The 27,555-nt window shown below is 42.6% G+C and overlaps 1 protein-coding gene across 1 annotated transcript in view; it reads right to left on the bottom strand.

The window, feature by feature from the left end:
• Positions 1-477: 477 nt before the first annotated feature.
• The window catches only part of fat4 (FAT atypical cadherin 4), a 105,831-nt gene continuing 78,753 nt past the window's right edge, over positions 478-27,555 (bottom strand). The window contains exons 8-17 of the mRNA XM_078260055.1: positions 25,765-26,015; positions 21,070-25,419; positions 19,414-19,518; positions 18,727-19,034; positions 13,668-13,753; positions 12,122-12,301; positions 11,539-11,663; positions 8,955-9,172; positions 5,793-6,054; positions 478-3,210 (exon numbers count right to left, since the gene is read on the bottom strand). Coding sequence (XP_078116181.1) covers positions 1,301-3,210; positions 5,793-6,054; positions 8,955-9,172; positions 11,539-11,663; positions 12,122-12,301; positions 13,668-13,753; positions 18,727-19,034; positions 19,414-19,518; positions 21,070-25,419; positions 25,765-26,015 — 7,795 coding nt within the window. The 3' untranslated portion in view covers positions 478-1,300. The remainder of the gene's footprint in view (positions 3,211-5,792; positions 6,055-8,954; positions 9,173-11,538; positions 11,664-12,121; positions 12,302-13,667; positions 13,754-18,726; positions 19,035-19,413; positions 19,519-21,069; positions 25,420-25,764; positions 26,016-27,555) is intronic.

Consider the following 27,555-nt stretch of genomic DNA (forward strand, 5'->3'; position numbering starts at 1 on the left):
ACTGCAGGAAAGAAAACGTTTCGAAAGCAGCTTTTAAATAAATACTTTTTTTTATTCTGTTATTGGCTTTTTACAGGTACAAAGCATACAACATGTTATAGTTTTATCAAAAGTGGAAAATACTGATGTTACATATGTAACAAATGTAAAAAATAAGTCTTCAATCTTACTTTCCCCGAAAGTAAGAACAAACATTTCAGCATATGAAAATATCCATAAAAACACAACTTAAGTAATTTAAGTTAATAAACAGTACAAAAATGTAGAAACCATATGTGTCAAAATAATTGGACAAGGACACCAACAACAAATGACTCCATGATTTCTCATGAATTAAAAAAAATGTACACATGTTCATAGTGTTTTAGTTGGGGTCATGTTTATAGGATCCATACATCATCATCATCATCATTATGAAACGCTTGGCTGGTCAAAAAGAGCAAATCTGTGACAAACAACACTATTCCCCCCCCCTCCCAAAACCTTCTCTCCTACTGAAGGCCAGAAAAACAGAAGAGGAGATGTGCTCCCCCATACTGAAATCCTCAAATGTCTGTAAGGCAGGGGACTTGATTAATCCTCACTCTTGGAGCGTTTAGCCAGTCTTCTGTGAGAAAACACACCAGGGCAAAGACAGAGAGAAAATGGTGGGGGGTCTGCCATACCGTGCTAGCAAAACGGCATACGTACTTTCACACCGAGGGCTGCGGACTGTCACCTACAGGTGCAGTCAGATCAAACACACATGCTTCCTTTTAAGTCGATTAAAAATTGACCCCTAAAAAGACGGAGACCGGGAGTTTTCTTTTGCTCCACGGCCCGTTGGAATTCTCTTCCTGTGAGTGTTAATATTATCTACCCTCTTATCTCTCAGCTGTAAATGTGACAGACGTTTTAGGAACGGAGAGGCAATACTGGTAATACAAAACAGAAATGTTTGATCAAGATAATGTGAATGGAGCTTTGCAGTCACTAAATTGAAATCAGACATGGATTTCTTTTTTTGTCTTTTTTTGAGCCTTTCAGTGTCAATGGATACTTTGTAATGAGGCCTCAAAGGCATGAATGCTCAATTGTACAGTTGACTCTGGACCTAGAAAAGACTGGTAAACTATTCCAAGGTGGCTAATGACAAAATCTGTCATGTTACAGGTGCCATGTTTCTGCCTTACTGCATTGAAAGTCGTCTTATAATTTTTTTATAACATGAAAAAAAAACGTGTAGTCCGATGTTCTCTTGAAATATACAGGTTTTTTTTAGAGAACATCACCATATTCTACAACATTGTAATAAATAGTCTCATACATATTGCTCAGCTTCTCCTTCGTTTAGAATGGTAACCGAGCCATCCCCACTGTTCATTTCAATGTCTCTTGCTGCCGCATTCTCGGGAAGCAAGGCTAAGTCCTTGAACACATCTACATAATGTCCAAAGCCGGGGCCCCAGTTCAACAGATTGTCCCAGTTGAAGCCCCCAGCTTGCTGGCCCAGTTTGTGGGGCAGGGTGTAGTGCTGCTCAGTAGGAGGCATCTGGGGAATGCCAGGCCCTCCTTCTGCCCTCCGGCTCGAGTACCGCCTCTGCTTGAGCCTCCCACCGTAGTCCTCGTCGTCAGCGTCTGACTCGTTGACTTGCGAGAGCTTGGGAACTCGGGAGCTGTAAGACACCGGCTTGTCCCGGTCATACTCCATCTCTGAGCAGGTGAAGGAGTCATGTGAGTCACTTTCGGAAGAGGACTCTGGGGCAGGGATGCCATCAGCGGGGTTGCGGACCCTTGACAGCGGCCTGCGGCAGTCCTCCTCTGAGCTGGAGCGCCCGTGGTCAGCGCTGCAGATGCTGGGGTTGCGTGGACGCGGAGTGTTCAGCCGCTCCACTTCCTCTATAGACAGCCCCACGGGAGGCCCCGTCTCCAGGGGGATCTGCTCGATCGGCTGCTTGAGCCGACTGCCAGGCCTGGATGTGTGGCTGTGGCTGGCCATGGTCTGCGGACTCTTGCTGCGCCTCCCCAGCCGGGTGGCGTAGTTGAACATGGGCGGTGGCTGGCACATGTCGTTGTGCAGGTCCAGCGGGCTGCCCTCACGGCGAGCTAGGTTGAGTTCTCTGGTTGGAGTGTTTCGGTAAAAAGAGGAGGGCTTGGTGAACGGGGCTGGAGAGTGTCTGGAGAGAGGGTTTGGGGTGGGGCACGCTGAGTGGGAGTGGCTGAGCGGGGTGGACCGCAGTGCTTGGGTGTACTGAGGCTGGTAGGTGTAGCTTGTTGCTCCGAGGGGTAAGGGAGACTGTCGGGCGAAGCCCAGCGGGCTGTGTCTCTGGATGGAGAACTTGGGCGTGTGGCTGCGGAACTGCTTATAGTGTTGGATGATGTCTGCATCTGAAGGGGCGATACTGCTGGCATTATCTATGTCATAGTGTTCAATGTCTGCCTCTGGGCCATTACAGGGGACGCAGGGAGCACTGGGGACGGTCTCATTGCTGTGGGGAATGTCTGTTTCATCATAGATCAGATAAGGGTTCTCCCTCTCAATGATGTCCGGTTTGGGGTTCCCTTCTGGTTGTTTCCGTACCGTCATGTCATCTCCGTATGGCGGGATGTTATCTGGGTCATCGAATGCTACGTTCTCGCTACCCTTTTTCTTTTTCTTCTTCTTCTTCTCCTTGGGTTTCTTCTCCTTGGCTTCCTTTGGCACTTTGGTCTTGTTGCGGCCCTTGCAGTGGTTGCACAGGATCAGGCTGAGCACCACCAAGGCCAGGACGGTGGCACAGCTGCCAACAATAGCAGGCACTGCCCAGATGGGGAGGACCATCGTCTCCGCTGTTGGGCTTGGGCTGCAGACAAACCCGCCGTTGTTGGCTGACTTGCAGACATTACCCTGAGGGCATAGGACACCCAGACAGGCCACCAAGGTCTCACAAGTCTTGCCTGTGTAGAACTCAGAGCAGATGCAGGTGAAACCTGAGCGGGGGTCCGGCACACAGCTGCCATGGTTCTGGCAGGGATTAGAGCTGCAGTCGCCAGGTGGAACACACTGGTACGTGTACCACTGGTTGACGCACATCAAGCCGTCCCAGCATGGGCTGCTCTCACACAGGTTGGGACCTCTGCAGCCGATCTTGACAGACGAACTGGTCTGAGTTAAGGTGACAAGGCTGTGTTCTCCGGTAAATGGCAGGTTCTCCCCATTGTACTTCACATAAGCCAAGCAGCCGTCGAAACCTGTAAATGAATAAGAGAGAAAACCAGTTCAGATAACAAGAAGCAGCCATAAGCAGCTAACAAGGACATAACAGTGGCCTGGAGGGGAATGCTTTCCGATTGCCACCAGACTGATTGGTTTTTCAAAATGTCTGCCAACCCATGATCGCTTCCTTGTAAATAACAGGAACTGGGAGCTATAATCAGAGCTAAAGCAATTTTGTTTAGACTGATAATTGGTTCAAGCTTAGGACAACAGCAAACAAAAAAAAGAGACATTTCTTATGGAAAGCAGCTCCTCAAAACAAATGCATGATTTTAAAATCAATCGCTTGCCATTTTGAAAGAAATATGAAATATTTTCTAACAGAGAATCCATCATCAGAGCCATTATAGCTTCAAGACAGACATCTGGGTTGGATGAATGTCTCTGTGTCTAATTTAATCTTTTGCTTCGTGTGTTGCCTGACAGCACTGCCTCACCGATGTAAATAGATTTTTATTGAATTTATCCCAGTGCAGATTAAATCCATTTGTGCCTTTTCATTATTCCTAAAAAAAGTGAGTACACAAAAGAACCCGACTGTTCAGACACACACTGAGGTAAGAGTTGATTAACAGTCTGCAACAGATCTGCATGCTCAGAATATGTTTGTTTTATGTATGCTCTGGTTGTTATGTAAGAAAGGTCAACAAATAATTCAAATGGCTCGTTTTTTTTTTTTTTTTACCATATTAGTGCATAGTATTAGGTTAGTTTTTCCCTTCCCTGAACTTCTAAAATTTACTGTGTTGCATTACCTCCCTCTGGAAACCCCCTCTTTCACCTTTTCCAAACTCTTTCCCAGCTCATGTTAGAGGAAATCTGATCTTTGATTTAAGTCTAAACTCAGATGAGAGTCCATGGAAATAGGACCAAAACACCAAAAGTTCTCAAAGACGGGCGTTCCAAGATAAAGTCAAATTAAATTAATATTAGTTATTTTGTCCATAAATGATACTCTGAAACATGTATTCAACTAATGTGAACTCACAGCAGCTAAATCTCAGCAGCTTCAGATAGAAACAGATCTCAGGCCAGTTTCACAGAGTCTTGTTGGACGGCCACCAAATATGGTCAGCACTTTGAGCAGCAGACTATCAATTCATTTGGGGAAAAAAAGAAGGTTTGTACTGGGTTTATAAAGGCTCACACGAGCATGAGTTCTCTGTCACAGATAACTACAGTATTTGCATGTGCACACAGGTAGAAGAGGTTTCCATAACATGTGAAAACACTGCTGCGTTAGTAATTTACAGTAGGTGAAGAGTGGGCGAGTTGTTTTGGTCAAACGCCAGTTTTTGAAAGCTTCAGCATTTGTGTTTGACACAGCACGTAAATACACATGTACTGTACATTCATAGAGTGTACATTCATCAAGGGTTTGACTGTCATAGTTAGTTTTGGAGAGAGCAATATCCAAACTGAGATGTTTTAACTTTAAATATGACACATCTCTTGTCAAAACTACAAAAATATTTTCTTGAAAGGGTAGAAAAGCCTCTGAGACAATGTTTAGATTATCATCGGAAACTCAAACTGTACTTCAGAAATTCTTTATGGTAGGCTAGAAGCTAGCAGCTCCTTTAAAGGAACACGACCCACTCACCACATATATTATCAGATACGCTGAATTTACACTGAATTAAAAAATGACATCATGTCCATTATGGGCACAAAATATATGATTTCCTTGGGCACTGCAACAATCTCTCTTATCAACTCTTTGTGTAAGGAGCAGTTGGGGGGTTGACTGGCTTGCTCAAAGGCACCTCAGGTGTACCCTGGAAATCCAGAGTTCTTGCGAGAGCACAATTTGAATTTGCTCAGCGAGTCACTCTGGCATTGATTAATGATGCTCATTAACTATGCTCTTGTAGCCGTGCTGCACCAATTACATCGGTGTATCTGATATAGGTGGGCCAGAGGTGAGCTAAACAGATGACGACAGTTTAATCTACCAGTTAGCTCCGCTGGTAGCTAAGCGTATGGGACTCTAGATACGTCACCATGTGTATTGTTGTGATTGGTCATAGTGTTATCCAATTACGTGCAGTGAGATTTTCAAATGCATGCTTGGTGCCGCCCCTCGAGTTGGGCCATTTTCATTACTCAATGCCAGACCCTTAACCTTTCGGATTTGGGTCTGGATTTCAAGGCTACATCAGTTGTAGTAATGAGAAGGGAATCTGCAGATTATTATTATTATTATTATTTTTTTTACAGTTTTCCAGGTGATCCAAAATGAAAATCTGGGGAATTTAGTGGACTTGTTTTGTTAACATTCTGAGTTTTATTTAAAAAAAATAAATGTATCTGCGTAGAATCTGCGGAAAATCCGCACAATAATCTACGAAAAATGTTGCGAATTTGTCCGTCCACAGATTCCGTGTGGCCCTGGTGATGAGGGAGACGCTGACGCTCAGGGATCACACTGGCAATCACAAGCCAGAAAATAAGGTTTTTTAGCACTCAATTATAGACAGAAATTACCTGATCTGATGACCTACTATCCTAATCCTCCCCAACCCAAACACATGATAAATACACCGTTGAGCCTCACCTGCTGCAGTTTTCTGCTGAGCAGGTCCGGGTGGGATCCCGCCCAGGGAAAAGATTAAAACGCTGAGTCCTCCAAAGTCCTGGGTGGCATGCTGGATGACCCTGGGGTGGCTGCCGTCTACCTGGAGCACCGTGGTGGAGCCGTTCTTGATCAGCTGGAGTGTGTGCCACTGGCCGTCTGACAGCACCGCCTCTCCCACGGTCCGCTCCACCTTCCCCCCGACGCCCGCATCTGAGACGTAGTGGATGTTGCCGTTCCTCAGCTGAGAGAAGGAACAGAGAGTAAAGTATAGCGATATGTCTCGATGTTGAATTCCACATTAGACATCATATCATAAATTAGAGATGAGTAGACAGACTGGATAAATCCATGAATCTGCATACTCTTATAATTCTTAATTTCTTGCGTAAAGAAAATAATGTTCCCCGATGAGTCGCATAAACTAGGGTTTAAAAAGGAAGTGTTTCAGATTAATGCAATGACTTATGTCAGCATCAATCATGGGCGATGAGAGGAAGTCTTCTCTCAGTCTCCCCAAAACTACCACCACACTGCTTTCCGAATCTGATGTTGAGGTCAGAAATGCAGCCTGACTCTCGTAAATCTTCCTCCCGGCGGGGACATGCTGCAGTTAATCATGTTCTCACGACTTGTGTTCAGCTAATGATATTCAGCCAGATGATGACCAGAAGCTTGCTTACAACAAATTCTGAGAAAACATGCTCATTCAAACGCCCACTGGTGAACCCCTCTTTCCAGAAAAGAGAGGACACAGTGCGTCTTTAAAAGAAATGAATCAAGCTCACTTTGGCATGGACGACAAATGTGCAGCTCACACTGTGTATGGTAATCTCATATGCGTACTCCCCACTTTCGATGGAAAAGTAATCCTGTTCTGCTCTCTTTTCAAAACCCCCCGAAAAATCAGCAATGATAAGTAGCTTCCGGAAGAATTGATTTAAAATGGGAAAAGCGGAAAGCTCCCCAAGCCAAAGAAAACTAGGTGCTCCAAGTCTGGAAAACCAATCATGAAGTTTATCTATTAAACATCTTTAAACAAGTTTTTTTGTTTGTTTTATATCTCAGTATATATAGTTCAGACTCTCAACACATGTACATACATACAGTATGTATTCCCATGCTGCTCTTCTTTTTTAGGTGTCATGGTACTTATAACACACTCCACACTGTTCAGGAAGCTGTGATGGTGATTCGATGAGCACCAGAAGCTGCTCCGAGCCGGAAAACAAAATCATAAGAGAGAAAGTCTGATACTAAAGTGGGAAGGGGTCGGTGGTGGTGAGGATGAAGGGGGGGCCCAAAAGGAAAATTGAAGAGGATGAATGAGCGCTTGGGCCTCTTTGGGCAGCTGCCCAGGATCAGTCAGAGGGAGGGGGTGCTGAACAGGATGAGAGGAGAAAAAAAGGAATTAGACTAAAGGGAGGTGGCTGAGAAAGACCCATAGAGTTTGCCTTTAGTAGGCGAGAGTGTGTGGGGTGGTGACTGGTGTTGTAAGGGGTGAATCAAAGTAAGGAGAGCTGAGAACATGTACAGACACTTACGTGTGTACACCATCCTGTTCTAAGCTTATATACAAACATTCCGGCCACCTTTCAGTGTCAGCTTACTGTATGTTTGCACACACACAAACCAACGCACGCTCATGACTGCAAATGCTTTTGGTGATGCAACAAATCATCTGGCAGCCATATTACAGAACCTCAGCTCTGTATGAATGGATGAGCCAAAGCTGATTTGTGTATTGGCACTGACTAGAAAGTAATCATGATCTAATTATGATTTGCACGTTCCCTAATGAGCCTTCTAAGTCTGCAAGTATGGCTCGTGGCTGATGCTTAATATTAACAGCGGCTCCTCTGCAAAGTTAGCTGGCTAATTAGCAGAGTCACAATGCCAAACTAAGCTGAATCTTCTCCTACAACTTGTAGTGCTTTTAATTTGGGGAAATGCCACTATGTGTACAAGGGGACATTTCCTATGCCACAGTATCCAACATTTGAATAGAAATGTACCTTAACAGAAAGTTCACGGCGCATTATTTTGCGCTGAGCTGAACGGGACCTCAGTGATGAACGTGGTTTAAGGGAGAATTGTGGCTGAGTGTGTGTTCGAGTGTTAGTTTCTATTACTATTCTATTATTGTTTGTTAGGAGCTTTGTCTTCCACTTTGAGGAAAATGTCTTTGGCTTCACACAACATTAAAAACACTATACTACTTATGGGGACCAACAGCAGGAACACATTAAGTACTGGGCAGGACCTTCACTTACCTCAACTGAAAGAGGCCGGTATTTATAGTTTGACAAGTGTATTTTAATATATTTTAGTAGGAAGCCATCCTATTCTTTCATCTGCTCCTGTTGGTTATATTAATTTCTTGTTGCTGTTGTGTGCTGATAATGAAAACTTCCTCCAAGGAACACTTGCAACAGTTCAGGGCTTTTCACTGCCTTGAAAGGCTTTTATTGTGAAACCACTACCTGAGGTGCTGCGTTTCATTATTTAGAGGTGGTCTGAGTCTAATTGCATAACAGTGCATGAGAGAGAGAGAGAGAGAGAGAGAGAGAGAGAGAGAGAGAGAGAGAGAGAGAGAGAGAGCAGTGTTTCTGTTAAAAATAGAAAGTATACAGGTATGTATACGAGTATCGGAATGAACATTATGATGAATTTACCATGTGAGCCAGTGCAGTACAGTCTGGATAACAACGATAACAATACTCTTAACAATATTCTGCACTATGTATAGTTATTTTTGTATTTATCCGTGTCACCTCCTACTGTGCATTATGCCATTCCCTATTTATCGGTATCATATTCATCTGTATATCTGTATATGTTATCCCCACCTGTATATAAAAGAAGGGTTTATAGTGTACATATTTACCATCTATTCTTTTTTTTTCTATTCTGTTCTATTTTTTGTGTATTTTTCTCTCCTTTATATATTTAATGTGTATTTTTTTCTTTTTTGTTGTGTTGCATTGAGCTGCTGTGACGAGTGAATTTTCCTATTGTGGGGTCAATCGAGTCTATCTTATCTTATCTTATAATTTTCATACAGACAGCAATTATTTGAAAATGTATCTTATGTTTCTCGGAGTGCTGCCACATGTCACCCCACTCTCACTTCCTCTCTCTCACCTTCACAGTAGTGTAGTTGCTGCTCTCCTGCACATGCAGCAGAGTGCCGCTCTTGCTGCGCGTCCTGAACTTGACCTCCAAGCTGCTGGGACTGGCGGGGTCAGAGGTCGCGCCCTGCAGTGATTGTCTGAGAAGGACGTCACGTTTAGGGCCCTGCTTCAGGGAGTAGTCCAGACGGCCAGTTCCATCCAGGGACAGGGCAGTGTCTGCTGTCATGTCTGTGGGAGTAAGATAGAGAATATCCTCAATCCTGTCTGACTTCACAGACATTTCACAGGCAGTTGTAAAACTTATATTTCCACTCCGGTGCTGGCGGGCCCTCAGCGCCAAATGATTTTCCTAATCTGACTGCCATAACCACAAATTGGTCCTTTCATTATCACCAGTGGTTACAAATATCTGCCCATAAGTGAAAGATATAGGTCAATGCACAGAACAGCCTGTGTGCCATTGAGCTTGATATGAGTTTTGTTTGTTTGTACATTGTAAAATGATCCATGGAATTGAAGTGTTTTTTGTTTATAATGATTTCCATTAAAACTATGTTTTGTGTTTGTGCCATTGTCCTTCTCCCTCACCTAAAATGCTCTTGAATAGACTGCTCAGTGCAGTACAGAGCAAAATTGTATGGTCATGGAATTTGCGGCTGGATTTAAAGTGAAGCAACGCATTAAAGTGTCAAAATGTTGTGGGAAAGCAGTTCAGTGAATCAGCGATCAGTGGATTGTTTACATCTGTGAAAACATTTTGCATAAAATTCAACTTTGGTGAACGCTGACATGCAAATTTGTGCAAAAAAAAAAGATTGCCGACTTGAGCGGAAACCTAAAGCCAGAGAGTTGAAAACGTCGTATCTTAATTGCTGCGTTGGACTAAGACTTATATATAGTATAGTATACACTGTTTTTCACAAAAAGACATGTGAGGGTACTGTTAGGATAATTATTTATCAAAGAATAGACAGAATCACTGAAGTTCTTCTCAAAGTTCATTTTTACTTGTGCAAGCAAGGAGTCAGTTACTAGCCTAGAAATCTAGTCGCACCCTAGTGGCAGCAAATGTAATTTGCAGCCAGGGTCAGTCTAGCAACTCTCCGTTGGCTTGCGAGCTGGAAAAAACAAATTTTGGTCATGCCAATCACATTGTGTATAGAGTTGCTTAACATAAGGATGGCAGAGTTGTGACGATTCAGCGTGAATTCCCTGCTACTTGACTTGGAGTTAAGCACTGAAGTCATTCTTAAAAAAGGAAGATGTGTTTGGAGTTTTGACGACCGTATATGGCAAAAGTTTAATCTATCAACTAGCGTTGCTCTGGTTGGCTATGAGTGCAGAGGGGATTTGAAAGACAACCGTTTATCCCGCCCCTCGGATTGAGCCCTGCCAATGGTGAGTTCCCAGACCCAACATCTTGATGTGGGTCTGGCTTGTCAGGCTAGTCAGTTACAGCAGTCACAGCAAAGTATATACATGACTGAAGAACCTTCAACAGCAGCTTTTCTTATGAGTAAAATGCAGTCATAATACAAAAATCAATGTTGTGTCTTATCTCTGGTCAGGCAGGACATCTCCTCTGCCCTCAGGATCATTCTGTTCTTTTCACATGGTCAGGATTATCTCGTGAGAGCGAAAAAAAAAACGGTATTTTGTCTTAGTTGTTACCATGCAAACAGTTTAATATTAACAGAAAAGAAAAGAGTAGTCATCATTTTCTAACAGGTACAGATCCATCTTTTTGATAAACTGGCTAGTACTTCACCAGCCAGCCCTGCAAGAAGTCGCTGTAGTCACCAAGCTTCTAGCACCCTATTTTGCTAGAACGCAAGGATAAAATTCGCTAAGCCACCGGGGCTTTGGGATGGGTAAAACTGACTAAATTTACTGTAACCACAAGACCATAGTCAAGATGACTGGCAGCGTCTAAGTCACACCACTGGTATTATGGCTCAAAATGTTGACATTTCTTATAAACCTCATTGCTTCCTTCTGAGAAGAGGGTGTTCATTCCCTGTGTCATTCCCTGTACTTCCTGGCATCACGTTCATTTTCTCTTTCTTTCCTGAAGAAGAAACACATGACTGAGAGACTACGGTCCATTTGTATTAGAGGGAAAGTGCTGTGATCCTGTTTCATGCCATAAAGCAAAGCAGCAGATTTCCCACAAGATCAAACCAAATGGCAAACAAAGAAAAATTAAGTGTGGATGTTCCCAGACGTCTTGAGCAACAATCTTGTTCTCAGTTACAATATGAAAGTTTCAAATATAAATGTGCTAATGATTATTGGTAACATTGCTTAACATACTGTTAGTACAGCACAGCACCTTAAACAGTCGCTACATGTTTCTGGCAGATTTCGTGAATCTCAAAGGTTTCTCAGACTGTTTCAGACTCTGACGTCGATTATTGATATAATGAAACACACAAATGCTTTACAATGAAGCTCAGAACGCAGTGATGTGGCCTATATTAAGCTACATGGTGCAGTTTGATGACTCATGAGGGAGAGGAATCATAAATAATCATGATAGAATATTACTTAGTAAGTGCAGCCTCAGCAATAAAACTTCAAAGGCATAGTCTTACATTTCTCACAGAATTTGCCAGTGAAACCATCTACGCACTGGCACTGCTGCCAAGACCAGTGGTCCAAGCAGGTGCCCCCATGTCTGCAGGGGCTGGCGGTGCAGGCTCCTTCCAGTCTTGGACATCTACAGACACAACGACAAACACAACGTCAGTTTGACAAGTCAGCCGCACAGTCGGCAGCCGGGGGGTCCGCCGAAAAAAAGAAACTTAAAAAAAAAAGAAGGGGCAGATGAGCCGTGATTTCTCTCCCCGTACTGCAATACAAACAACCCATAAAGAACCCCAAGAGAATTAGCATATTAAAAGATCTGTTCTCGCCTCACTATTCACCAGCAGGACAGAAAAGAAGAAGAAAAATGTCTGGAGTTCTGCAATTGGTTTCCTCCGTCAAAAATCTGCCATTTGTATAAAAAAAAAAGAAGAAAAAAAAAATCTTTAAAAACTGTCTCGAGGGTTTGGGAGTGTGAACAGATGTCCCACAGCGAGAGTCGAGGAGGTTAGAGAAGACGGACAGATGGGAAGAAGAGGGAGATGATGGAGAGAGGGTGAAAGCGGGAGTGGAGGGTGGGGGTATGCAGACCTGTCAAGAATGCCACGCGATGCCAGCGCCTGACTGGGCTCCAGCGGGCGGCCGTTGACGGCGAATTCCATGATGCAGCCGACAAAGTCGTGGGTGGCGACCTGACCGCGCCGATGAAGGACGGGTTCTATTGACCTGACGCCTCCGACCGAGAGCCTGTTGGGCTGCACGTCCAGGATCCTGGACACACACACACACACACACACATGAACCAAAGCACACAAAGACTTAAATGCACACAGGCACCAAAGTACATATGCACAGAAATCTAAAAGCTTACAAATGCATTCAAGTATGCGCATGTGCATGCACACTTGCACGTGTGCACGCATGCACGCACACACACACACACACACACACACACACACACACACACAGAATGACACTGCAGGTCAGCGAGTTTTACGCAACTACATCGTCCCAAGACCCTTACAAAATAAACCTTCTGCAGACCTCTGTGGCCCTTTTCTATTTGCCAAATCACTCTCTCTCTCTCACACACACACACACACACACACACACACACACACACACACACACACACACACACACACACACACACACACACAAAAACACATGTACAGTGTCAAGTGTTCACCCCACAAGGCCTGGCTCAGAGCTGTGTGAGGCAATGAGCATCCAGTAATTTAATGAAGTTTTACATCATATATTGCATATTTACAACAGATGACTTCATGTTTGCATTGTCATTGCACAAAAATGTATGAGAATTGCATCTTACTTGTTAAGCAATCTGCTTTCATTCAGATAATTTGACAGTCAGGCAGTAATAAAATGAGCAAAAATGAAAAAATGAAACATTCTATTCTCGCTCTGAGCTGCGTCAGATGGAAAGAAACAAGGGAGACCTTGAATGAACGTTTTAGGGTTCAAGACTTGGTATTGCTGAGCTCAGCTTCAGGAGCAGAATGAACCTCTTTGACAGAGCCAAACTCAGAGGTCACCACCTCAGTGGATCATAAGATCAATCTGAGAGGCTACCAGATGATAAACAGGATAGTTCAGGAGAAAAAACACCTCTACTACAAAATAATAGGATTCATTTTTTATCATACTTTCACCTGATCTTTTTTTTTCCCTTTTCCTTTTGAATTACTAGATCATTTTACCTCTTTAAGCCTTTTTAAAACATATTCACCTAAAACAACAACAAAAATCACTCATGTCACCAGTGGGAAACAGCCAACCAGGGACGAAGGGTCACAAGTAGACATAGGTCATAAGACAAATTCAAATTGTTGTCAATTCATAGTGTCAGAGTGCTATATTCAAACAATAACTACAAATTAATTCAGCTGGTGTGTTCAAACCAGGTGCAGAAAAACTATTGGTTCTGTAATACTTTCCATTATTTTGCCAGACGTGGGAAATTTTATTATGCATTGAGTTTTCCAAGCCTTGGACCTGAAACTTTCAACACTATTTTAATGTATACAGTTGGATCATAGAAGCAGAACATCTGTGTACTAGGTGTGTGTGTGTGTGTGTGTGTGTGTGTGTGTGTGTGTGTGTGTGATTTACTTACCAGTCAGTGTGTACTGCCACATTGCTCACAGCACAGTAGCCTGGTTCATGGTCATCTCCACACAGATCCACAGTCAGGGATGCAGCCTACATGATGATAGAAACACACACACACACACACACACACACACACACACACACACACACACACACACACACACACACACACACATGCATGTCACGTGTGATTGTCTTTAAGACTAACAGCTGTGAAGTTGCACTACCTCAGTCAATGATTGCTCATTTTAGACTTCATTTTTACATCTTTGACTTAAAACAATATCTGGTAGACTGTGGTTGACATAGTTGGTTGCAGTCACTCTGTTTCTCCCTCTTTGTAATCAGCGTCATGTGGGAATGAGTGTCACTTGTACTGGTTCAGTGCAAACACTGTCACGGTTCACTGTTCTCTTTCAAATGTCGCTCAGTTAACTCGAGTTTTAGTTTTAGTTTCAGTTTCAGTCAAAGTCAGTGGGTAGAGCCAAATAAGATCAGTTTATTGGGAAAAGTAGACTTATGGTGGAGTTGCCCTCTTGCTACTAACTGAGGAAATACAGGCTTGCAGCCTAGCTGGGCTACTCTATACTGTAGATCTAACAATAGCTAATCTAGTTAAATAGCCAAATATTGATCAAAACAGATATACGATCATTTTATTTTGGGTCGTTTTCCGTTTATTTTGAATGTGGGAGAAAACCAATTGTTTAAACTTGGAGTCCTGACAACTGCGTAATAACAACTTACAATTTTATCTGATCTCAACACATTTTCTCTTCTTTTTTTATGTGTTAGAAAAGTCAATATTTTTAGGAATCATGTAGAACATAGATGCATGCTCATTTATCAAGGCAAAGAACAACAAACATTAGGTAACAGTGCTAGTATATGGATTTTGTTACAGAGCCAGAATAGCTGTTTCCCCGTTTCCAGTCTTTGTGCTAAGCTATGTTAGCTGGTGGTGGTACAGTAGCTTCATATTTAGCATAGACATGAGAGTGGTATCAATCTTCTTATGTAAGGCTTTGCCAGTAAGCAAAAATGTATTTCCCAAAATGTTGACATATTCCTTAATACATTGTGAAAGATCTAGTGAAGACTACAATGCATGTGTCACAATGAATGACAGTCACAGAATGTTACCACATATGCGTGTTTATGCTTATTTTTTGATGTTTTGACAGCAAAGGAGGACTGGATTTAAAAATCCTCAAAGCATCTTGTTTTGCAAAATTATTCCCTGTCTAAAGATCTTTTTATTGTGTGCACATCTTTTGGATTAAAAAAACCCATGTTTCTGCCAGACTAAATATCTTCTTGTGCACTGCAGCATAACTTTCACTCCAGGGTTCTGGTTCAACCCATTAAGGGTATTTCAACCGCTACAATTACTTCTCCCTGAGTATTTGTGTAACTAAGTTCGGTTGTTAGTGTGAGCTTTGTCCACCACATGGTATATAGGCCAATTCTTTTTCATCAATTCATCACAGTGGTTGATGGGAGAGTGGCATAAAAAATGCCATACATTACTGCAAAACATTTCCTAGTTCCTGTTAATAGTACTAAAGCTTTTGTCCAGATGTGGATTATTCTGTTGCTCTCTCTGTGCTCTGAGAGGGAATGACCCTTCTAGGAAGAAAAGAAATGGGCTGGTGAGGAAAATGTCCGGAAAAGTGTGTGAAAGTGTTGAAAAACCAGGGCAATCACGCTCCACCTCTCCTGGATCTTAAGTAAACACGGACCACACTGGCCCGGATCTCCGACACAAATCATCCAGGAGAGCATGACCCCGCCAAGCGCGCACACACACACACACACACACACACACACACACACACTCACAGTAAACTTGAGTCACACGCAAGTCAGACACATGGACATGTACACAGAACCAAGTCAGAGTAAAGCACACACACGGTGACAACAACAAGACGAGGAACAACATGAGTAATTTTTCTCAAACACATTCGTGAGTCTCTGAAGCGCCATAAAAAAAACGTCAGAACCACATCAACATTTTATTAATCTCCGGTCTTTTCCTGTGATCAAAGGCTACTACAGCCATGACTTCAATACAATGCACTCACTGTCAAGTGTCTCACACTGTGGTGGAGAAAATATGTATCTCAAGAAGACCCTCTTGGAAATTAATACCGAAAGTAACACGAAAAGATGAGGAGCGTGTTTTTGTGCTTGGCTAACACTTAATGTGAGGAAATGTGAAGAAAGCGCCAGTGGAGATCATTGTTTTCCCCATGACTAATATAATGGAGGATTGCTCTTTGTTGTGGTGCAGGCACTGAGGAACTTCTTTTACGCATTTGTTTTCTGCTTGTTTCCAGGACAAATAATTTGGCTAATCAAAAGCTTGATGATTAGCTGCTGATGCTAATCATCTACCGCAAGTCCTGATCTGTCAAACTACATTTGCAAACCTCATTCATAGAAGATTTGGTTGTTTGTACTTAAAACCCTGATTTCAAATAAACCAGTTATGCTCTTGCTTAGATGTTTTTAGCTGTGATCTTCACATTTACTGTCACATGATTGTTGTTACTGTCACACTAATTGTAATAAATGTAATTTCACCAAATTTTCTCTAAATTTAATTACATTTTCTCCTACTCTCCCCTGTGGTATACAGCCGTGCAAATAGATTTGTTTTTTTTGCAGAGATTTTGAGATTTCTGCCGCCACCCCAATGGGAAAATTGATTATTCTAATGGCCATATCTCACAAACGACTCATCTACAGGTGGACTTTATCAAGTTGAATCAAGGGTTTATGGAAGGTTTGTACAGGTAAGGTAGGTAGGTTTGCTGAATCCAACTTGGAAGCTCATGTAAAAAACGTAAAGGGAGGTTTAGGATGAGACTACATAAAGGTTCTTGTCCAGTTACGCAGGATGATCCATAGATGTAGTGTGTAGTGTGTTAAGTAGTTTTAATTGGGAACTATTGACCATCAAATGTGCTGTTGTTTTAGGGAAAAAGTTCCAAACGTCAAACAGACAAAGTTGGTGACTAGCTGGTGAATACATTGGAGCATTTATTAGGTAAGACGACAGATATTTCCCTCAGGAGGTGGTGGAGACCGAAACAGAGCTAAAAGGAGAGAAAATATTGGACTTATATTCACCAGGTGGACTTCAAATAAATGCAAATGATGCTCTGTCTGCTGGATGTGTAAGTATGCAACTGTTTGCTAATACAGTAATTATATCAATGTCTGTAAGGTGATAATAAATCCATGTTGTGTTTACAGCTTGTTGCAATACTCCCAAGCACATGGCCAAAAACATTAATTTAATGAGTGCAGGTTTAAGCAGCAAAATTGACACAAAAATGTCACAATTTTAATGATAATGTCAGTCTACAGATTCATCCCATTTATTATTAGACACAGTACGCTCACGCCACACACTGGCTGCGTGGCGTGAGCGTGGTGTTTCTGTTGCGTGTCAGTTGCGTGGCGTTTTCTATGTCTTTGCACCAGAAACATGTCTGACGCAGCGCTGCTGCTGCTAGTCTTGTCTGTACACATGTATGTTTCCCATTGATAAACTGCACTCAAGCTGTAGTATACTCCATGTTAAACATAAATATATACTGATTTGATTACAGCAAAGACAACGTCGGCAGTATTGACGGCAAAATAGGCTACAGAATATTTCGTTCTGTATTGACAGGTGCAATATTTTAAAATCGATAATTATTTATTATTATTTTTTAATTTACATTTATATCTGCATTTATGTCAAAACCTAGAGACTTTGAAACATCAACATGTCATTTATTAATGTGTATTTGTGTCAAAATGACATATAAACATATTTTCCTATTCTATTTTGTCTGGAAACGCTTCCAACACGCTTGTGTGTCACGTGAAAAATAGGTGTCGGTTCTATTTCTAGCATGCACGCGTTTTCGGCGCGGCTCGAGCCGCGTCTGAGACGTGCGTGTCACGCAGGCAGTGTGCAAGCTCTAACCTGTTAACATGGGAGCCGAAACGCCACGCACCCAGTGTGAAGCCGGCCTAACACAGCTCCTGTTGTACTGTGAAAAAAACTGTCTGTCTTTTATTGCATTTGACAATTGAACAGATTTGTGCGTTGATTATAGTCATGATTGGAACAGTATCTGTGAACTTTCTGCTCCCTCTGATTACTTGGAGCCTTCATGACAAAGCAGTGCATGACCATATCCGTGGTTTCGTGGTGTGCTTTAGAAATTGGCTCAGAATTCAGAGGGCAGAAACTGAGAGCAGACCTCAAGCCTGACCACTGAAATGACCCGCAGCACCCTCTGCAAACATAGTGATCAGGTTTACTTTACACCGCCTGAGGGAGTTGGCACTTGAGGCACGACATACACACATTTCTGTTTCATTCTTCAAGAACCCTTACATGACCACCTCTGCATAATATTCACAGGGCACTATATGTAGACAGAATCACAGTTCTCAACGTGTGCTGTATTCCTTTCCATCCCTTCACTCAGCACCAACTCAAAACTGACAATTTAACGATTTTACCAGCTTCCTTTGAAACTCTCAGCGCACGGTGGGAAATGACAGATTTGAAGTCCAGCAGGAGAGCTACATTATAGAAGCTTTGACAAGGCCTGGTTGGATTTTTTTCCCTCTTTCCTTGCCACTGCATTGCTGGCAGAAAGAAGCCTCTCATTCAGAGCACAGGAGACAGAGTTTCAACCTTCAGGGCCATTTTGGATCCTCGTATTGTAAATCACAACGAGCAATAAAATATAATTACAAACCATGAAAACCATAAGCTGAGCTACCCGTGGTTTGGGGGAGTTTAATTATCATCTGATGGTGCAAAAAAGAATATAAGGCGAAATTTGGATGCAGGTTCAAGCTATAAAAGCACAAGACATAAATGCTATTGATAGTGTAGCACACGTAAGTCCATAACATGTGGCATTTCTCAGATATTCTGCAATGCTTTTGCTATTAAACCAAATCAATGAAAAGTTTTCAAGGATGCATGATGAAAAATGTTTAACGTGTGAGCTAATTTCTACCATAAAAATAGACGTTCTTACCATCCCAGCTCTCCTGGCGATGACAGTGTGGAATATACCATCTGAAACTTTTATCATGGTCATCAGTTTATAAGTTCCACTTCCCAAGTTGAAGGAGAAGCGCATCCGTCCCTCGAAAATCTCCAGTGCCAGGAACTCCGCCTTGTCTCCAGTCTGGTTATCGTGGTTGTACATAAGCAGTGCGTTGCTCTTCAGGGTAGCAAACTTGATATATATGTAGTTATTGTTGGGATCCAGGGACGGAAACTCCATGTAGGAGAGCTCCTCAAAGCCATAGCTGTTAAGCTCACAGTGCTTACCGAAAACCCCTGAGGACAAAAACAGACGAAAATAGGAATTAAAGGAAGCCAATGAATGATTCACAGTGCTGCTGTAATAAAAATATCTACAGATAAAACAGAATCTTTATTGAGCGATATTATAAGTTCTGTATTTAGTAGTAACAAAGCAGAAATCTCTACTGTCAGGTCTTGCATTTTTGAAAAGTTCTTCTTTTTGCTTATTTGATAGCAGCAATATGAAAAATGGAAACACAAAATGAAATGACAGTGTCCACTTTTGTTTAAATCATAAATTAATAATGGCATCATTTTCTTTTCTTTAGGGGGGATTGCATGTCTGAAACATATTGCGTTTCAATTCACCAGGGCTCACTAATACACTAAAAACTTTCCTACTATTACTTACCAAATGGACAATGACAGTAATATCCATCCACCCGATTCTGACAGGACCCGCCATTAAAACAAGGGTTACACTCACAGTGATTGATGATGGAATCACACGTTTTGCCTGGGTTCACAGAACAACACAAATTAAAATGGATGGCGTGGCAGACAACACAGGGAAACCTTGAGGGGAACACAGTTCACTTTCCCCACGGGCCAAGTCATGCAGGCCTTTCATCACCTCACAGCTGAGAAATGCACTGCAAAAAAACAAAGATCTGGGCTCCAACAAACCCTTTAAAGCTGTAGTGAGTTTTAAAATCAGATTTTTTTTTGTTGAAACAGCCATAAAATAGGAAAATGTAATTTCATCTGTTTTAGTGCAGTTTCACTTATTCTAAAAACTGTCTTGACACAAGTGATGCTATTTTGGAATATAAATCACTTGTCCAAGATGACATCATTTGATTCAAACATCTTGAAACTCGGGAAAAAAGAAATGATCTCACTCAATTGGCAGATTCTTCTCACTAAGAATAATCAGATTTTCAAACAAGTTGCAAGATCAAATTATATTTGAATAAGGCTGTTTTTTTTGCAGTGCAGAAAGACAAACAGTTGCAATGTTTATGAATTTCTGTCACATATACAGGCAAACATCTACATGAGTTGAAAGGTTTAACATCATGAGAAGGAATGTGACACCGATAATAAAAACAAAAATGGCTTGGGGCAAGGCAATAAATGATCCAGGCATGTCACAATACAAAAAGACTGACAATGAACTTCTGCAAATATATTTTAGGTTGTAAATCCTGAGACAAGTTGCTTAATGGAGATTGATTCTGCTGCCAAAAAAACAGGCAGGGAAAACAGGAAGTTGAGAGTTCACTGTGAGGGCATGCAAACTACTGTAAGTCAGTAGGTGCATTTCTCCACAAGAGTCATTTATCTTGATGAAACCTAAAAGATTTGTGGTAATTTTTTATTGTCATAATAAAAAGGGAAAGTAATGACTTGACTTGAGGCAAATCACCTGCTTTGAAAATGTCTTTCAGATGCTGCAGTCAGCCCCTGGACAACATGTTGGATTCAAATGACTGTTCTAAGTAGTTCCACTTAAAATCCACTCCCCTTTTATCAAGGGTAATAATGCAGTGTATTCATTACATTTCCAAACGAAAAGGCCTGATTGGATCTTTTATAAAGCTGCTCATTTGTCAAACAACTCAAAACAGAGTCAAATGAGAAATCCTTAGTTAAGAAATCTAACTGAAATCTAACTTCAGATGGATTAGAAGTGTATCTGTGTGTGGTCATAGCTGCAACACATGAAGGCACATAATGAAATGTGATATTGTTGAACTGTGTATGGAGTCTACACTCAAATCCTAACTAGGGTCAGCTTTGCATCATCTTATTTATTAAAGCAAACATGGCAGGCTGATATGCATCACAGCTGATACCCCCCAGCTAGTAATGCAAAAAACAGTTTTTGGCAGCCATGCTTGTATGCGATGGCTACAACACCTCTTGGAAACATTCAGAAGCAAATATTTTGTGTGAGTGTCAGTGTGTGTATTGTGTGTGTAACCACGTGTTTTTTCACCAAACCTATCATGAATAACTGTGTGGTCAGACATAAAATGTGACTCCTACATGTATAGTACAGTACCTGCAAAGCCGGATTTGCAGAGGCAGTTGAAGCCACCGGGGAAGTTCTGGCACAGCGCGCCGTTCTTGCAGGGATTGGAAAGACATTCGTTGACATCCCTCTCACAGGCCATCCCGGTGAAACCTTCAGGACAGGTGCAGGAGAAACCCCCCACCAGATTGTGGCAGGTGCCGCCGTTGTGGCAGGGCGATGGCTGGCACTCGTTGATGTCTGTCTCACACAGAGCTCCTGTGTATCCTGGCCTGCAGCTGCAAGCATAGGGCTGCAGGGGGTGGTTGGAAACAAGGATCACTGGGACACTTTCTTCTGTCTTCATATCAGGCCCGACACTGAGACGCCTCTTGCAGCTGCCTCCATTCTGGCATGGGTTACGTGTGCATGGATCATGGTCCACCGCATCTATTTGCACCCCGCTCTGTCTATATAAAATTTCTTTGATACTCTGGAAGAATGTGGCCACACCACTGGGGTTGACATATTGTCCGTGGCCTCGTTTCACAGCTGCCATTAGGAAAGTCTGATTGTTGAGTTCAAATGCTCCATAAAGGAGCACCCCTGTGCCTAGTCCTGCTAGCTGAGAGTTGGCAATACGTAGGAAGCTGAGGTAGTGGTTGGTAAGGAAGCTTTTGACTCCTTGAGATTGAAGTCGAATTAGTATGCTGTTGTCCACTGTGGCATTTGTGAAACCCATGAAGAGGACTCGGGCTGTATTGCTGACTGAACCGTGGACACCATCACTGCTACGGACAGTTAGTTCAAAAGTTCCATCTGTTGAGCGGGACTTAGAGTTGAGGTTACATGTTCCAGTTGGGATATTAAACAGACCGGAGGATGGGGGAATAAGGGAGCAGTGAAACCTATCCTGAATGTCAGGGTCTTGGGGTTTGACATCTCCCAAGGAACCTCCAGGAAACATTTTCCCAAAGTAGTGGACAAAGATTTCCATAGACCTAGGCTCTGAAGGATTGTCATTCTGATCGTTTATTTTTACATGAATTGTTCCTGTGGAGGACATTTGAGGCACACCAGAGTCCTTGATCACAACAGAGAGGTAGAAGTCACTAATCTGTTCCCTGTCGATCTCCCGACTGGTGGTTAACACTCCAGCTTGACTCAGGCTGAAGTAGCTGTTGGCAGAGCCAGAACTAAGAATGCTGTATAGGAAAGGGCCTTGATTTGGTGGTAGATCTGTGTCAGACGCTGTTAGTGTTGTAACTGCAATGCCAGCTTTCTGATTCTCCATTACCTCAGCATAGGTGGTTGTCAAAGTTGGACCGTTATCATTGATATCTTCCAGGTTCACAATCACGGTGGTGCTTCCGGTTGCAGGAGGTGTGCCAGTATCCACAGCAAGAACTGTTAGATTATACACAGGAGTTGTTTCTCTGTCTAGCTCTGCAGCCACAGACACTTGGCCAGTTTTTGAGTTGATCGTGAAAACATTCTTATCAAACTCAGGAGCAATGGAGTATGAAAATCTGCTCCAGCTTGGGACAGAGTCTGAGTCCTCAGCACTCACAAAGGTAACCAGACCGCCAGGTGAAAGTCCTTCACTTACCTGCACATCATACAGTTCTTGGGTAAAAACAGGAGGATCGTTGGCATCAAGAATTGTGATGTTAACAAACACTTCGTCAATATCTGCCCCGCGGATGCTTCCTACGTTCTTTGCCAACACCCTCAGTGAAATCTTTTCCTCTTTCTCACGATCTAGAGTACCTGTGACATAAATCTGGCCTGTTTTCTTATTGATGCCAAACCCTTTCCTTCTGCTCTTCCCAAAAATGAGGTAGTAAACCACTCCATCATCCCCTTGGTCTCGATCACTGGCGAACACTTCCCCGACCACTGTGCCTTTTGGAGCAGCTTCAGAAATTTCAAAGTAGTACTGTTTTGAGACAAAGCGGGGTACGTATTCATTGGCTCCCTTCAGCTGAATGTTGACATTGGCGAAGCTGCAGCGCTCCTCATCTGGGACATTGAAGGCCTTTACTGTTAAATGGTAGACCTGCTTAGCCTCATAATCCAAGAAGCCCTGGGTGGTGATGGTGCCCGTGTTCGGGTCAATAACAAAGAGGTCACTGTCTGATGACTGTATCACATAAGCCATTACTGCGTTAGCTCCCGAATCACGGTCTGTGGCGTTCATTTTTATCACAGTGGTGCCACTGGGAACGTTCTCCTGCACAATGGGGAAGTACTCATCAGGATCAAACACAGGAGGGTTGTCATTCACATCAGTCACATGTACTGTAACGGAGACATAGCTTGTTTTTGCAATCCAACCACCATCAGTGGCTGAAACTCTAAGCTCATGTTGTTGCATCTCTTCAAAGTCCAGAGGGTGAGCTAGGGATAACACTCCAGTTTTACTGTTAAGTGAAAACAGACCCTTTTCGTTGCCTGAAGTTATATTGTAAGCGATAAGGCCATTCATTTCTTTGTCTTTGTCTCTGGCAGACAGGGTCCTTATTGCTGTTCCGACAACAAGGCTTTCAGGTACAGTAGCTGAGATTTGGCTTTGCGAGAACTCAGGTGTGTGGTGGTTTTCCTCTGTGACTGCAATTCGCACGGACGTTCGTGTCGACAAAGGAGGATTTCCTCTGTCATTGGCTGTGATGTCAATGAGGAAAAATTTATTCATTTCAGATGTGAGGGATGAGGCGACAGTAATCCATCCACTTGTTTTATCTAATTTGAATTTACTTGAGCTGTTTCCTCCTGTTATTAAGTACTCAACCTCAGAATTAAGGCCAAAGTCTTTTTTGTCATGAGCTACAACCCTGATCAGTCTAGTGCCAACCTTGACACTTTTAGTGACAGGAGTAAAGTAGCTAGGCGAATCAAACTCAGGGGGATTATCATTGCTGTCTACAATGTTTACAATTACTGTTGTTTCACTCATCAGAGGCTTGACTGCCCGGTCTGAGGCTGTGACAATGAAGCTGTGGCGATTTATATTTATACTACTAGCGCCTGTGGAGTTCTGATATTTTAAATGCTGCTTCACAAATATCTCTCCAGAGCTGGCGTTAATTCGGAAAAACTCAGCCTGGGACCGAATGAAATAGAAGATTTTGCCGTTGGATCCTTCGTCAGGATCTGTGGCAGACACCTGTGTGACCAGGGAGCCCACCTCAGTGAGCTCAGGGTAGTCCAGATAGTAAGAGGGACGACTAAATCTGGGGGCATTATCGTTAATATCCGTTACAAATATAGTGACATCTGTGCTTACTGTCCATCCGGAGTCATGGGCAGACACTTTGACAATATAATGATCTGTGTCTTCTCTATTGAGTGGCCTACTTATTGTTATGTCTCCTGTGTTTGGATTTATATTAAATGGAAGGCTGGTATCTGTAATTGAATATCGGCTAATGGCATTTGAGCCAGCGTCCTCGTCTGTGGTGGTGACTCTGGTGACAGTGTAACCCACTGGGGCATTTTCAGCCACTGTAGCACTAAAGATCTTGGAAAACCTAGGAGCATTGTCATTCACATCCAGTATGTTGATTAGCACTTTGACCACTGTGTTTTTGGGTGGCAACCCCCGGTCAGTGGCTTTGACTTTCAAAGTGTACTGAGCCACCTTCTCCCGGTCCAGTGGCCTGGTGGTTCTTATTTCACCAGTTGCTCTATTAATGCTGAAACTGTTCTCCTTGTTGCCATCAATAATAGCGTATTCAAGCTGTCCATTTGGCCCGCTGTCCAGATCTACAGCGGAGACCATCAGCACCCGCTGAGGTGAAAGGTTCTCCAGTATCTCAGCATGGAAGGGGTCCTTATCAAACACTGGGTGATTGTCATTCACATCCAGCACTGTTATTTCCACTTTCTCATACGAGGAATAAGGTGGGAAGCCCTGATCTCTGGCTTCAATCCAGAGAACATATTTCTGAATGTGTTCATAATCTAGTGGATGTCTGATAGACAACTCGCCTGACAGCTGGTCAATATGAAAGGCATTATCCAGGTTGCCGCTGGCGACGTAATATGACAACGCTCCACCCCTCATAGAAGACCCAGTCACCGTTGTAACAACATGGTTGATGGGCTGGCTCTCAGGGAACGTGTATGCATGCTCCTTCAGTTTGATGACAGGGAAGTTTCCTCCAGTAACAAAGCGGACTGTCACAGTGGTCGTGTCCGTTTTGGGGTTAGCTCCGCCGTCTTTTACTCGTACTGTAAGGGTGACTTCTGAGCTTCCAGTTAGCTTCTCAATGGCAGTGATGGCACCTCTGACGGGGTCGATCTTGAACCTCTCAGAGTTGCGCCCTATCAGGGAGTAGTGCAGCTGGGCGTTGGAACCTGAGTCCTCATCAGTGACAGTAACAGCAAAGACCAGGGACCCTAAAGAGATAAATGAGTTTTTGTGATAATTTTTTTTTGTCTTTTTCTTTTTTAAGATGCTGACAATGCACAAACCTGCTGCATATACACATATTTATTATTAAATAAAACAAGTTATTTCTTGTAATTATAAAGCTTCTTTCAATATGTTGTGTTCTTCTTCTTCAATCAATTTGAGACTAAAGTTAAAGATATGTATTTTTTTTAAGCTGTGGATGGCCTTTGTGAACAAAAGCAGAAGTTTTCTTTATTATGCAATTTACTGACAATGAAGGGAACCTGGTCTAAGAGCACAGAAACCTTGAGAACAAATAGTTTCACCACCTTTGAAAGGCATGTACAGACCTGCTGCAGTAGAGGCGGGTATATGGGTGACGTAGGGGTGGTGATGGAAGCGGGGAGGGTTATCGTTGATGTCAGCCACCGTCACGGACACAGTGGCGGAGCTGGACAAGCCCTGGGGCTGCCCTCCATCTGTTGCCACAACCAGCAGCTGGTAATTAGCCCTGTCCTCTCGATCCAGCAGGGAGCTGGTGATAATCTGTCCCGTAGCCGGGTTGATGGAGAACTGGCCGTGTCCGCCGGTCAGGCTGTAGCTGTGGGGAAAGATAAAGTAGGGCAGGTTTCAGTGAAAGCTTTGTGAATTTAATGAGTTGAGTTGCATTTTTTTGTAATCAAAGTCATCAATTCTGTCTGTAAGGTCATTTCTCATGAATATCCTGAACCTAGAAAACTGTGGCGATTAGATATCGTAATTTTCACTTTTCATTCATTGCTTTTACTCCTCACTACCATTAGTCCTGTCTGTAAAAATGCAAATCAATCTTCTCTGTCTGTGCCAATGAAAAGTTAAATTTGTATTAGTCAAAAACCCTTCAATAACGGCTTCAAGAAAATGAAAATGCAAATAAAGGGATTTTTCTTTAATGCACCTGCATATATTTATGTTTTTGGTGTTTCAAATAAGTGATTACATTGTGAAAGGACACCAAAACCTATGAAATTACACATAATCACTCTTTCAGTCCATCAAATTCTCATAATTACTTCTTCTCAGTGGAGCTACTTCAATTTCTGCATTATGAGCACATCTTATGTTACAGTGAGCTCATTGTGTTATTACAGGTGTTTCTAATGTAAATACTAACTGTTGGTAAGTGTTACATCAGCCATTCTCCTAGTTCAGCCAACTCAGCCAACTCGCCAGTTTCTAAATTTGGCTGCTGCACTGCCAGTGTCCGAAGGTTATTGTTAAGCACTGTCACAATGTGGTCTATAGAGGGCACTGTTTCAAGCTTCACAAAGGACATTTAATAGAACAATATGCCAAATAATGGTCACCACATTGTCCTGGCTTGACAGCAGATCAGTTAGTTAACTGAATAAAGTATCCAGTTTTATAATTTATCAAATGCAGCCACTGTTTTCTGCTTCACTTCACACACTCACAGAGAGCCACTGTGGTTCAGGCTGGATAACTCCAGAATCCTCTATTGGATTTATGTTAGTGAATTTAATTTATGTTATTGGGAGACATGGTATTTATAAAAGAAACAAAAAGATACGAAAATTCAATAGCTATAAAAAAAAAAATACATCACATACAATACAAATAAAAAACACTACAAGTACAACTCTTCAGGACTGAGGGGCCACAGTCTTTGGCTTCCAAACTAATATCATGTTTCACAAGCAGGACCCAGACACAAATGTAAACTGACACATACACGTACACACCAGTGCATATTTTGAAAAGGCTTCTTAAAAAAACATACCCCTCCAGAGATGGGACGACAAATTACAGAACAACTGTGAAAGCAGAGTGGATGCAAAGCTTATTTGGACATCATCAACAACATAAACTGTCCACAGCTCTGAACACAATCCAGAGACAAGTTCAGGTTTGGGACTTACATTTAATGGGCTGTGAGAATCTAAACTAATAACTGAAGGTAACCAGTTCTGGTCTCCATTAAGGGCCTAGAACCCCCTGGAACCCCTGATGGGCACAACTCATACTGTCATAGACAATTAATATCCTCATTACCATGTTTTGGGAAACTGGAGCGCACTGTGGTACCCCCCAATGTGCAACCAGTGGGGTTACTGAGGAGAGAGGAGGGGTTGGACTTGAGT

This window comes from Sander vitreus, chromosome 10 (genome assembly GCF_031162955.1).
Source record: "Sander vitreus isolate 19-12246 chromosome 10, sanVit1, whole genome shotgun sequence".
NCBI classification, from domain to species: domain Eukaryota; kingdom Metazoa; phylum Chordata; class Actinopteri; order Perciformes; family Percidae; genus Sander; species Sander vitreus.